The sequence below is a fragment of the Cariama cristata genome, unplaced genomic scaffold (assembly GCF_000690535.1).
Source record: "Cariama cristata isolate BGI_N322 unplaced genomic scaffold, ASM69053v1 scaffold20647, whole genome shotgun sequence".
NCBI lineage: Eukaryota > Metazoa > Chordata > Aves > Cariamiformes > Cariamidae > Cariama > Cariama cristata.
The window spans coordinates 2,391-14,399 of NW_009627341.1; the positions used below are offsets into that span (position 1 = coordinate 2,391).

At 37.6% G+C, this 12,009-nt stretch overlaps 1 protein-coding gene across 1 annotated transcript in view; it reads left to right on the top strand.

The window, feature by feature from the left end:
* Window positions 1-2,245: 2,245 nt before the first annotated feature.
* Window positions 2,246-12,009, top strand: part of LOC104164929 (protein FAM184A-like) — a 14,598-nt gene continuing 4,834 nt past the window's right edge. Inside the window, exons 1-8 of the mRNA XM_009704416.1 lie at window positions 2,246-2,368; window positions 3,871-4,083; window positions 5,245-5,398; window positions 5,817-5,944; window positions 6,855-7,039; window positions 7,529-7,675; window positions 10,440-10,557; window positions 11,250-11,354. Of these exons, the coding sequence (XP_009702718.1) occupies window positions 2,246-2,368; window positions 3,871-4,083; window positions 5,245-5,398; window positions 5,817-5,944; window positions 6,855-7,039; window positions 7,529-7,675; window positions 10,440-10,557; window positions 11,250-11,354 (1,173 nt within the window). The remainder of the gene's footprint in view (window positions 2,369-3,870; window positions 4,084-5,244; window positions 5,399-5,816; window positions 5,945-6,854; window positions 7,040-7,528; window positions 7,676-10,439; window positions 10,558-11,249; window positions 11,355-12,009) is intronic.

Genomic DNA, 12,009 nt, shown 5'->3' on the forward strand with positions numbered 1-12,009 from the left:
CCTGATCTCGGCTAGGATGGCTTCCTGGCCACGTGTCAGACTTGTCTTGGTCATCTCAGTTAAAATGTTTTCTGCATTTCCAAGAAAGACATAAAAAGAAAATTGTTTTGCCCTTGGCCCACGCTAAAAATGTTTATAAATTACATACTGAGAATTACCACAATTTTGGAGCAGGACCTTAAGTGAGAGAGAAATTCAACTTCAAGCCCAAAATACTTTTTTTTTCATGTCATCTTAATAAAAATTTGGCTAAGATGCCGTGGTCGACTCCATTTGAATGTTATCGTGAGAGGCTTTTTAGAGTATGATGATTAAATTACCTGAGGTTCTGCAGGGCTGAGCAGGACTTCCCCATGAGCTGTACCTTCTGGTGACCCTGCTGGTGGCAATGGTGAGACACCTGAGGGACAGAAACACGGTGAAAGGGACAAGTCAGAGTGGACAGAACATCTGTCCAGTATCTCGGTGTTTCTGCCTCAGGCGCTCAGAGGAGGAGGATCTGAGTGAAAATTGTGGAATTTGCTTCCTACGAGATTTTTAAGCAGTAATTTGTGTGTAGAGTTCCCACGTAGTGCAAAAAATTGGAATGAAAAAATCTATACTAACTGCACATTGCTATGATACTAAAAATGGAGTTTTGAAGAAGAAAAAGAGCGGGGGGGGGCGGGGGAGAGATATGGGAGTATGGATGGATGGAAGAGAAGGAGTAGAGGGGCTCAAGCCAAAGTCGCCGCTGTGGTCTCAGGGAAACAAACAGAAAAACCCAAGAAACCTGAGAGTTTATGGATGGTGGTTTATAGGAGCAGAAGTAATCTAAAGAAGTGTAAGAGTTACCTAAAAGCACAAAGGGAAAACAGACCTCCAGACAGGGTCTGGTTTTCGCTAGGTGTAGTCTGGCAGAGAAACAGGAATTAAAGCATAAAATAAAGGCTTACGGGTGAAAAGAAGGACCCAGGTAGGTGTGAGGTTACAGAAGGATGGGGAAAGAGAGAAGGGCCCAACAGTGAACGTGGGATGAATTAGAGCAGATGGGGATGTGAGTAGATCAAAGGGGAGTTTAGATAAGATAGATTTTATTTCTTTTTTTTTCTCTGGAGAAGGAAGACAATAGCATATGGTGCAAACTAACAGCATCAGCGGAGTGAGTTTCTAGGGTTGAAGAGCAAGAACACAATGTGTGGTTGTGTTGTTGGTGTGTCTGACCAGCCTGGCAGCCCTGGCCATGGTATGGTGACAGAGATCGGCCGGGAAGTTCTGGGGCTTCTGAGGAAACTAGAGCTCCACCATACGAGGAGGAAGTTTTTGTATAGGTAAGTGACTGGTTGAAGGACAGGTTTTAAATACAGTGTTATCACAGTGAGGGTAGACTATCGGTGGAGTTAGACTGATGTTCTACGTATTTTCTGTTGCAGGTTGTTTATGAGTAAGGTGGGAAAGTTTGCAGCTTATAAAAAGTTATTTGGGGTGGGAAGGACAAAGACTGTCTGAAGAATTATAGACTAGCTGTAAAGAGCCAAGGGACTTGGCAATAAAATGGCGGATGAAGTTCAGTGTAGATAAATGCAAAGTGATACACAAGGAAAAAAAAACAAATTCTAACTTCTCATGTAAAATGATGAACCTTACCTTGACCTGTTACAACTAGAGAGTAGGTTTGTGGCCTATGATATATAATTCCATGAAAACATCACCTCAGTGCTCAGTAGGAGTCACAAAAGCAAATAAAACATTAGGAATATAGGAGAGAAACGGAGAACGTAACATGGAAAACCATATAAACCACTGTATAAAACCAGAGTTTACTCTAATTTGAAATACCTTATGCTGTTGTGGTGTCCTAATCTTAAAAAGAAATGGTAGAAAAGGGGCAAAAGTAGGAGAAATGTGATGATAGATATGAAATAGTTTTCATACAAGAAGTGACTCATTAAGCCAAAACTGTTTAGTATGGAAATGAGTGTAAGGAGAGAAATGATGGAGATCTACAGAAGCAGGTGTAGAACAGAGTAAGTGAAAAGGGAACTTCTTTTGACTCCTTTCCGTTACGAGTATTAGAGGTTATCATGTCAAATTGGCGCGTCTATATGAAACTTGCCACAGCACATTGTAGCTACTAAATACTTTTATGGATTCAGAGAGTGGTTGTATTTCATTAATATTTCTTCTATGTATTTGCCCCAAAATACTACTTCTGGTTTAAGAGAGATTGCTGGACGCTGGTAGACTTTGGAGTCAAGATCCCGTCATGTACACCTTGGCCTTGTTTTCCCTGGGTAACCCAGGTTGGCCACATCGGGAGGCAGAAGCGGAGATCCGCCAAAGCTGTGGTCTGACACTGCACAATTTGTCTGTGATATTTGTATTTAAGGTACTTAGTAAAAGGTTTTACATATATAGTTCGGATTACAGAACGTAGTGTAGGCCTCCACTACAGTCCTTCAGTTGTAGCGCATCTGCTTCAAAAGTATCTGAGGTACCATACGCTGATGCAGTGTGCTCGAAGGTAGAGTATGTATGGCCAGACACAAAGACCCAGTGAATTTGAAATGCAATGAGCCATGCTCATTTCATTCAAATTAATTTGCTTGTTTTGTTTTAGTGCTAATTTTCCTTTAAGTGGAGCTTTTTTCTTTCAAATCTGCTTAAGCCGTGCCCTTCTGGAAAAAAAAACCAAAACCCACACGTTTGACAATAATGTTCATGCTGCAAGTTGTCCTTGGTATGCTGCTATTAATTTTTTTGTTAAGTGGTGGGTTTTAATGTTCTGTAAATCAATAAATTGATGTGCAATGTCGTTATTAATTTGTCATAATTAATTTTAAGATATGCTGGATCAAATGACACTATCAGACTTTCCTTTATAATTCAATTTTATGTAATGCTCTGAGGCTTGAGAAGTATCCTTACTGATTCAAATTCTTTGTCCCATGGCAATTTTATTTTTCCTTCCTTTGAGTCACTGTAGCAAAATTCTCTCTTGGTTAAACCTTGTTTCCAGAATTGGAGGGTCTCTCTCTCATGTTTGGCTCTCAAGGGAATACAGGTTTAGTATTTTGAGTCTGAAAAGATGCTATCTGATCTGAGGAACAAAGCCTAGCATTATTATAAAGAGAAAATGGGACTTTTCCAAGGAGTACAGTGTGCTCTAATGCATTAAAATACTTGCTGAGTGAAAAGCATCGTTTGTAAAATCAAGTATTTCTAAGAAAATGAGTATTTGTCAGATTGCTTAATCATAAATCTTGAAAACCAGCAGAAAAATCACACTCATAGTATTACTGAGCTAACAAAAAAAAAAGTGTGTGTGTGTAAAATCCATCAAGTGTGACATATTATTTATGACGTAGTGGTGCGCTACTATTTCGTTGTAAATGAGAAAACTAACAGTAAGGTAGGACCATATCATGTCAAAAGATACAAAAATCTGTCAGTGTGGATGTCAGAGGCTGTCCTGCCCTATCCACTGCAGGATTCTCCTTCCAGAACTGACGTGATGTTCCCCTGAAGAGCAGGTTACTCTAACGATCAAGTGTTTGACTTCAGACCTTGATAGTGTCATTTTTACTGATCTTTCTATACAACCTAGAAATAAATATTGATAATTCGGCCGTGAAAAACTGTGTTATAGGTAGTGCTGTAGTATGAACTGACAGATGTGATAACCCTTACAAAACTAATTAAAGATAATTGTTATCTCTGAGCTACAATATTAACAACAAATTCAGTAGATGGATGACATTGCTTGTCTGTCTTTTAGTTAACGTTCTGGCTTTAAAATGTCAAGTGTTTTCTTATTTGGAATGGTTTTTTTCCCCGAGTTGATGTTAGAACGAATGACTAATGGGTATTCGCTGTTGTGTTGTGGGTTAGATCTCCTTACTGAAGCAGAATCTGGAGATGCAGCTCTCCCAGTCACAGAGCTCTTTGCAGCAGCTACAAGCCCAGTTCAGCCAGGAGCGGCAGAGGCTGACTCAGGAGATCCAGGAATTGGAAGAGGAGCATCAGCAAAGGCATAAGTCACTTCAGGAAGCCCATATCCTTGCCTTTCAAAACATGGAAGAAACAAAAGAGCAAGAACAAAAGGCATGTTCATATGGATATTCTGGATTATGTAGAGAGTGTTGCCGTTTTAGCAATTCGTGTACACAGTGAAAAGTATCTGCATAGCTACTAAATTTCCTTTTCAGCTGATGTCTTACAGTTACATTTTTATCCAGTTAAATCTGATTAAAATATATTGAAAATCATCTCTAATTCTGGCATTGCCTCACGTGTTGCTTTATACTCTACCACTATATGCATATATATAGATATAGATGGATATATAGAGATAGAGAGGTAAAATTATTATCAACACACACGTTTCTTTACAGTAGTTTGATATTGTTATCCATAATGTTATATTCTAGTTTTGATTTGGAATAGGTTTCTCTGTATTTTCCATTATAGTTACCTAATTTCGCATGTGTCTTCTGCTATTTCCTGTCAATTGACTCCTTTTATAACGTATTTTATATTTTTCATTATGTTAAAAATGGTATAAACTATGTTCTGCAACTTGCAAGATAATTTTCATGTCCAGAACAATGCCACACCCAAGATATTTTTTTTAAAACCTTGACTAAACCAGCTTTAAAAATGGAAATTTTGGCAGTGCGTGGTACTTAATAGGGTGTGTGTCTGAAGGGTTGGGGTTTTTTAAGTTCCGTTCTAGAGTGTACCTTTGCAATCAATTTTCCCGTTATCCCCACTTAATGTACTTTGGTTCACACCATAGGCTGGTCTCGGAGCACACAAGGTGGATTCCTTTTGTTCGAAATGAAATGAAATGTGCACCGGGAACGTTACACTTCATACACTTCAACAGAGAGTAAACATGGGTGTCCCTGGGGAGCGAAAATCCCCAAACGTGCATTGCGTGCGCACTAGACCCACCTATGGATCTGCACCTTATTGCGTTGCTTGCTATTACAAATATATCCATAAATTGGGTTTTTTTCTCTTTTCGAACTGTGAGCAGAACAGGGGTTTTGTGCACAGGTAATCTTGATAACCATCAGCCACTAAAAAGCAAAAAACAAAGTAGTAGGATAACTTACTGAGAGAAGAAAATAAGAGCAACATTAGTGCATTTTTAATAATTTCTGGAGTATGCCAATGCCTGCTTTTTATTGCCAGTTGTTTAATATTTTATAAATTCCCTAAGCTGGTATAGAACAAATTTTGTCAGTTTTGATTTCACAGGAATTAGAAGAACGTTTACAACAGAAACACTCGGAAGAACTTCAGGCACTGAAAGAAACGCATAAACAAGCCATGGAAGGTTTTAAACTGGAGATGGAACAGGAACTTCAGACTCTACGATTTGAGCTGGAGGATGAAGGAAAAGCTATGTTAGGTACGCTATTTTCAAATTTGCAAATGGGTCCAAAACCACTATTTCTACTTGTACAAATGTACGTGCAGGTGTATGTATGTACGTGTGTGTGTATTACAACACTGTAGTGTATCTCAGAGTCATTCAATGTTGACCTAATTGTTCCTCTTAAAAGTAGTAGAAGCTTTAACAGGTGAGCCCAAACTTGTTCGCTTTTGAAAAATCTTACCCTTAAGGTTTTTTTGGAAGGAGTAAGCAACCAAAGTTCATGATGGGGGATGTTTGAGAAAGTAAGAGGAATAGAACGACAGGATAGTTGCTTAGCTGATGTAAACAGTGTGCATTAGGTCAGCAGCGGTACTTGATGGAGCTGGACTGTTATTGTTAGTTAACGCAAACATTTGCAAAATAAACTTTTCTTTTTGTTCCTGGTAACTAGCTTCCTTGCGCTCAGAACTAAATCATCAACACGCAGCAGCGATTGACCAGCTAAGGCACAACCATCAACAAGAACTGGTAGCTGCCAAAATGGAGCTTGAAAGAAGCATAGAACTCGGCAGGCGACAGGTAGGCGTTGCTGGCCACTGTAAAATTGCACGATCGGTGTTCGTTTTCTTTTAGCTGGAGCCAAGAACTGTCGTGAACAAACTACAAACATGTAATCTTTCAAAGTCAGCCAGCACCAGCAGAGAATGCATCCCTACCGGTTTAGCTAAACTTCCTTGCTTGGCTTTTTCTTCCTTCAACAAACTTCATTCGAAGCCTGGTAAAGGCTCCCGGCTCCAGGCCGTTTCCTCCTGGAGTTGTCTGGGAGCGCTCTGGCTTGCCGTGGGGGGAAAAAGCATTGGGATGGGTGCCAGATGAGTTTCCCAGATGTTAACTTCATTGGAATTTCTTATGCAAAAAGAATGACTCTTACTGATTTATTGGACACAGTATAAATATTATATAAACTATTTCGCACATATTCTGCAGTGAGATATTTATGGCCCTTATATATACGTAAGATAGGAGACTTCTGAATCATAGCGTTCATTGCTGCAGGGCGTACACCTTGAGCTATTTTGTCCCGGTGTGTGGGGCTGCAACAGTTTCTCTGTATCATATGTCGAAGGGGTAGAAACTGTTAAATGCCCAGCCCCCTGGTGCTTAGCAGTGTCTGGGGTTTTGTTGTATGTGTGGGCAAAAGGAAACTGTGATGAGCTACGCAAACTTTAACAGGCAATGACAATGACAGGTTTTAAATTTTCTCGCAAATGGAAATTGTTACATGACTTTGATTTCTTCTTTATTTGTATTTGTACATAATAAAAAACCTCCTCAGTTTTAATTATAATTTGTGTTGGCTTCAAAAACTGAAAAAATTGTCTATTGAATGAAAAATTCTGCTCAGCTGTTATCTTCCAAAAGCAAGTATTGTGCTTCTGAGACACAAGTCCATTTAAAATATTTTTTGCCGCTGCTACTTGTACCATAGGAGAAAGAATTTTTATGCCGAATATCAGATCTACAAGATGAACTGAGACACCGAGACCATCATATAGCTGAACTGGACAAAGAGATTCTACATCTTCATGAAAATATAAGTGCATTGACCAAGGAATTAGAATTTAAAGGGAAAGAAATTCTTAGAATACGCAGTGAATCCAACCAGCAGATCAGGTATGAATTTTTCCACTCTAAACTCAAATGTGTATTGTTTCATGTATTGTTTTATTTAAGAAATTTTACCATTTGCAGCTTATAATTTATCCTCTTAATCAGGTGATGCTATATATCGTTTAGCCTTCTTTAGAAAAAGCTATGCCCATTACTAGTAAAGTTAGTGAATATTACCATACAGTTAAGCTGCATTTCAGTGAAACATTTTGGCATATTTTAGTAACAGTCTGCTCAAGTGTTGGTTTTTGGTTTGTTTATTTTTAAATTCATTATGTTTGTTATTTAAAAAAGCATTAAAGGAGATGCATTTTCCATGAAATAAGCTAGAAGATTGGAGGACACTAAGTAGGGGGTTTTGATGAATCAGTAATTCCTTCCGTGTTGTCTGATATTGTGTAAAAGCCATTAGAAGCATGGCAGAAAATCATGATGAACAAACGAGTCTGATTTTAGAATAACTCTTTTTTTAACAAAACATAAATTGAACAGGATGCATGGGCAAGATTTAAGCAAGAAACATGAGAAAGAGCTGGATGTCTTGACAGCAGATCACATCAGAGAGAAACAAAGCATGCTGGCAGATTTTAATAAGACCCAAGAACTGCTCAAGGAAATTAATTCAGCTTTACAAATTTCGTAAGTTTTGTTGTGTTAAAAAAAATTTGTATGTAGCTGCATTTGAGTGAATAGTTTATTCTGGTGTCCGTAAGTTGCTGATGATGTTGCAGAGATGCTGATGTGCAAAAACCTCAGTCAAGTACGGGGCCTAATCTTGCATTTTTAGGCAACACATTTCTATAAGCTTTAGGGGAGTTTAGTGAGATAAATTGTTAGGGATTTGAGATCAAAAAATTTCAAGTAGGAAAGATGTTACATCTGTGCGGTTCTTAGAAAATTGGAGAAGACATTATTTCAAATGTTTTTTCTCAAACTTTAATACATCTCTTTTAAGAACACAAGAGTTTCTTCAGCAAGTTTATGAACAGTACAATATTTGCTATTAACAAGCCTTATTATAGAACGAGTGATGCAAACATTTTCAGGTTTGCTAACGTAAGGAAAATTAGTGTCTGAAATGGATGATACAAGCGTAACAATAACAGAATACTTGGAGTGTCTCTGAGTCAAAATGCCGCCTGGGGTTAGAGCACCTCTGAGCCAAAGTGGTGGTGCAGCCTAGCCGGTGTTTTCCTGTTTTCCATCGTTCGTTCTTTATCGGTCAGAGTTTCTGGCCGAGGTTTCACAGCACATTGAGGGCTTCCTGACACAAAGTTGTCACTGAGGAATTTGTATTTGCAGCACAAAAGATTTATGGCCGAGAAAATAGTTGGTTCTAAGTATATGACAGAAAACTTTTTAATGTAAATATCAATTAAAAAGGGACATCTAATTCTTTGTTGATAATAAGCACTCAGAAATTGTCTTCAGATAAGATGGGTATAAAATTCTAGTTCTTACTCCCTTGTAATCATCCACATGCACGCTCTTGTGCCCTGATAAATGTGGTAACTTGCCATTCAGTAAATTGGGTGTAAACTACCTCGTTTACTGCATTTATCTTGTTATGAGAAACACAGCTATGAGCAGCCAGCAGAACTAGGTTTTGGAACTGTTTACCCAAACTTTTTCTCCCATGAAGTTGTTTGGTTTTCAGTGTCCTGAAAATTTCTGAATTTAGCTGGTTCGCTACTCCAAAGCATGGCCTTGTGAATGTTTATGAAATGGAGAGTCTGTCTTACAGTAATTGAGAGTGGGTGTCATTAATTAGGCTCTACAACTGGAGTCTTTAAATTATATATTATCTCTTTGAAACAGAAATAAAAACAGTTCTCTGAAAGACCTGAAAGTCGGATGCCAGCTGTGTGTAACGATGTACTATACTCTGGGGATCTGTACACAATAGCTTAACCCAGCATTAAATGTATACACAAAAATTCAGCCAGTTGAGCATATTTCTGTTCTGCTGCGCCAAATGCCTTTTCTGCAAATAAAAACAGTCATGTTGTTCACATTCATAATGTTTTATGTGAATACATTGTATAGTCTCCTCAGATTATGTGCAAGTTATTTGAAGGTTATAAATACAATTTAATATGAACTATTTTTTCAGATACAACTCAAAGTAAAAATCACATAGCTGCTTCTGAAGGGAAAATATTTACCTAAAGTGGGAAATTATGTCTCCTTCCAGGTGTCTTGTGGAAATAAGTTTGAGATGACTTAGACATCTTAAACTCATAGATTTTTCTCAGGGTTTATTTGGGATTATTATTTTTTTTTAATTATTTTTAAAATTATTTTTTTAATTAAGTTTGTTACATTTCCTGAATCTGTTCTGAAACTTGGTTCACTAATCTACATGAGGGCTGAGGATGTGAGACAAGTATTTTAGCAGTTCCCTTTGGAACACTGTTTAGCATCACGAGCATTATATTTATGTTTCAAAGAGAGAGGGTCATTTGAAATTGTCATGTCTTCAAAACTTGCTCTTTAAGAAGAAACAAGGATATTGGGCAGTTACTTACACAATTCCTCTCTCAGTTGGCTTATTTCACTTCTCTCCTTTAATGCTTTCCCACCAGGCATTTCAGATTTCCTCCTATTTTTTTGAAATGTTTATCACTTGTTACATTTCTCTTAATCCAGATATCCTAATATCCAAGTGTTATTGCTTTTCTTTTGCAGCTCATTCCTTTATTTCATCTCTAATGGTACTAAGTTGCTTTTGTGGAGGGGAATTAGTTACCTGTTAGCCTTCACTGTTCTTGGATATCTTTGTTCCAGTATGTCCCACGTGAACTGAGGAAGACGGTGCCAGCCTTGACTGTCTATCCAGTTTCTCCAGTATCACAAGCATGCATCTTCATTCAGAGTAGTCATCTATAAAAAGAAAAATTACAGTTTTCTTCATCAAGAAAGAGAATTGCCAACTTTAAAAATTTACATTAATATTAAATATAATGCAAAGTGAATTGCCAGCTTTTAAAATTTACATTGATATTAAATATAATGCAATGCAGTCCCTATATTTTACATAAGAATCGATCTTAGCTATGACTTCTGTAATTTTCCTGTCCGTGTTATGGTTTTGAATGCCTTATTTTCAGTCTGACTTCCAAGAGGCCTTTTTTCCAACACCTAGTACTGCACGCACAGGGAGGATGTTAAGTTTTTAGAATTTTGCCCAGATTATTAGTTACTGGACCAAAGGTTACAGTTATTGTGGATTTTTTTTTTTTTTTAAGTAGCTAAAGCTGAATGATAACATAGAAATTAATTTACTTCAAGGTGATAGGAAAGTCATCTTCTGTTTTTACTTGCTGAACTCTCTTTTGTACCTTTTGTATTCATCATTTAACACTGGATCAGGCTAAAGGGGGTATTCTTCTTTCTTATAAAGTTTAGAAGAAATGGAAGAAAAATATAAAAACAGAGAATCAAGACCAGAAGACTTGCAGCTTATCTCAGAACTGAAAGACCTAATTGCAGAGCGGGACCAGCTCATAAAGAAATTGATTGTAAGACTTTTATTCTTTCTTAGTTTAATATCTTGACAGATACAAAAGTTAATCTAATTCAAAAGTGTTTGAAATGTATTTAAAGAAACAATCCTGCTAGTATGTTATTCGTATTCTTTAACACATCATTCCTATGGTTCCAGTGACTCATAATAGTAAAACTGATTAGATACAGAGACTTCTGCACAGTCAAGCATAATACATTGTTATGGGAAATATTTCAGTATGACCTTGATCAGACGTCTCCTATCTCCAATCCTGCAATAAGCCAGCCATGTAAGCCATATAAAAACTAGTGTCTTCTATGAGGTTTCTAAGACTAATTTCCTGATCCACTGAGCTTCCCAAATTCAGAGCACAAGACCCTCACTCAGATTAGGATGATCAGATCCTGATTTGGAAGCAAGAAGGAATGAGGAAATTAAAATTAATTAGAGAAACTGAGTCTTTCCCAGTGCATTATCCATTAGGCTATGCTCACTCTCAGGGGCATAGCACTGCATAAATAGAAATGATTTAGATTATTACATATAGTAATATATAAAACATATTGAATATAAAAAGGAATTTTTAAAATTACCATTCTTTTAAAACATAAACACAAATTTTTTTGAGATCATTTTATAGGCAGATTTGGCCACTAACTGCTTGAAAATGCATAAAAAGAAGTTTCTATTTGTTCTTCTTTTTAGGAGGACAAAAAGTTCTATCAGCTGGAGATAGTTAACAGGGAGCCTAACTACAACAAAATGTTTAATGCAAGCCCTAATGTTGGTGTTATTAATCCATTGGTGAAGGTATGTTCCATGGACTTCATTGCTAAAGTGAAGACAAAGAAATCTAAACTTAGGATATAGTAAAAAGCAGAAATACTTGTGTCTCTGTGTGTGTGTCTGCGTGTATACATATATCACTCTTAAAAGACATGTTCAAAACAAGGAACATAATTTTCCATTTGTCTCTATTTTTGTGTAGGTTTGTTTCTTTTGTGTTGCCGAGAGATCCACCAATATTGTTGCTCTAGTTTGCTGGACATGGATGACATAAAGCACAATTCCTTCTCACAAAGCTGCAAAATCAAAGCAGAAAAGTGACAGAAAGGCAACAGAGGGCGGGACTGTAGCGTGTAATAGAGAACAGTGACACCCGTAACCAGTGTTCGTTTCAAAGTTTTTCTGGGTTATTTTGGAAAGTGGAAGGGCAATTTCATTTTTCAGGTGGTGCTCAGGATGGAAGAGAGTGAGAAAGACAGAGGGAGAGAGGACACTAAAGGAAGGGAATACGGGTAAAAAGGGGAAGGGGAAGAGTATGGGAAGGGCATGGAATGGGTCTGAATGGAGAAAGAGAGAGCAGAACTGGAGTGACAAACCAGGTAGGGACCGTGGGGGCAGCAGGAGACAGACGTCGGTCCCGAGCCGTCTCAGGTATTGTCAGCCCCCAGTAGTTCCCCTT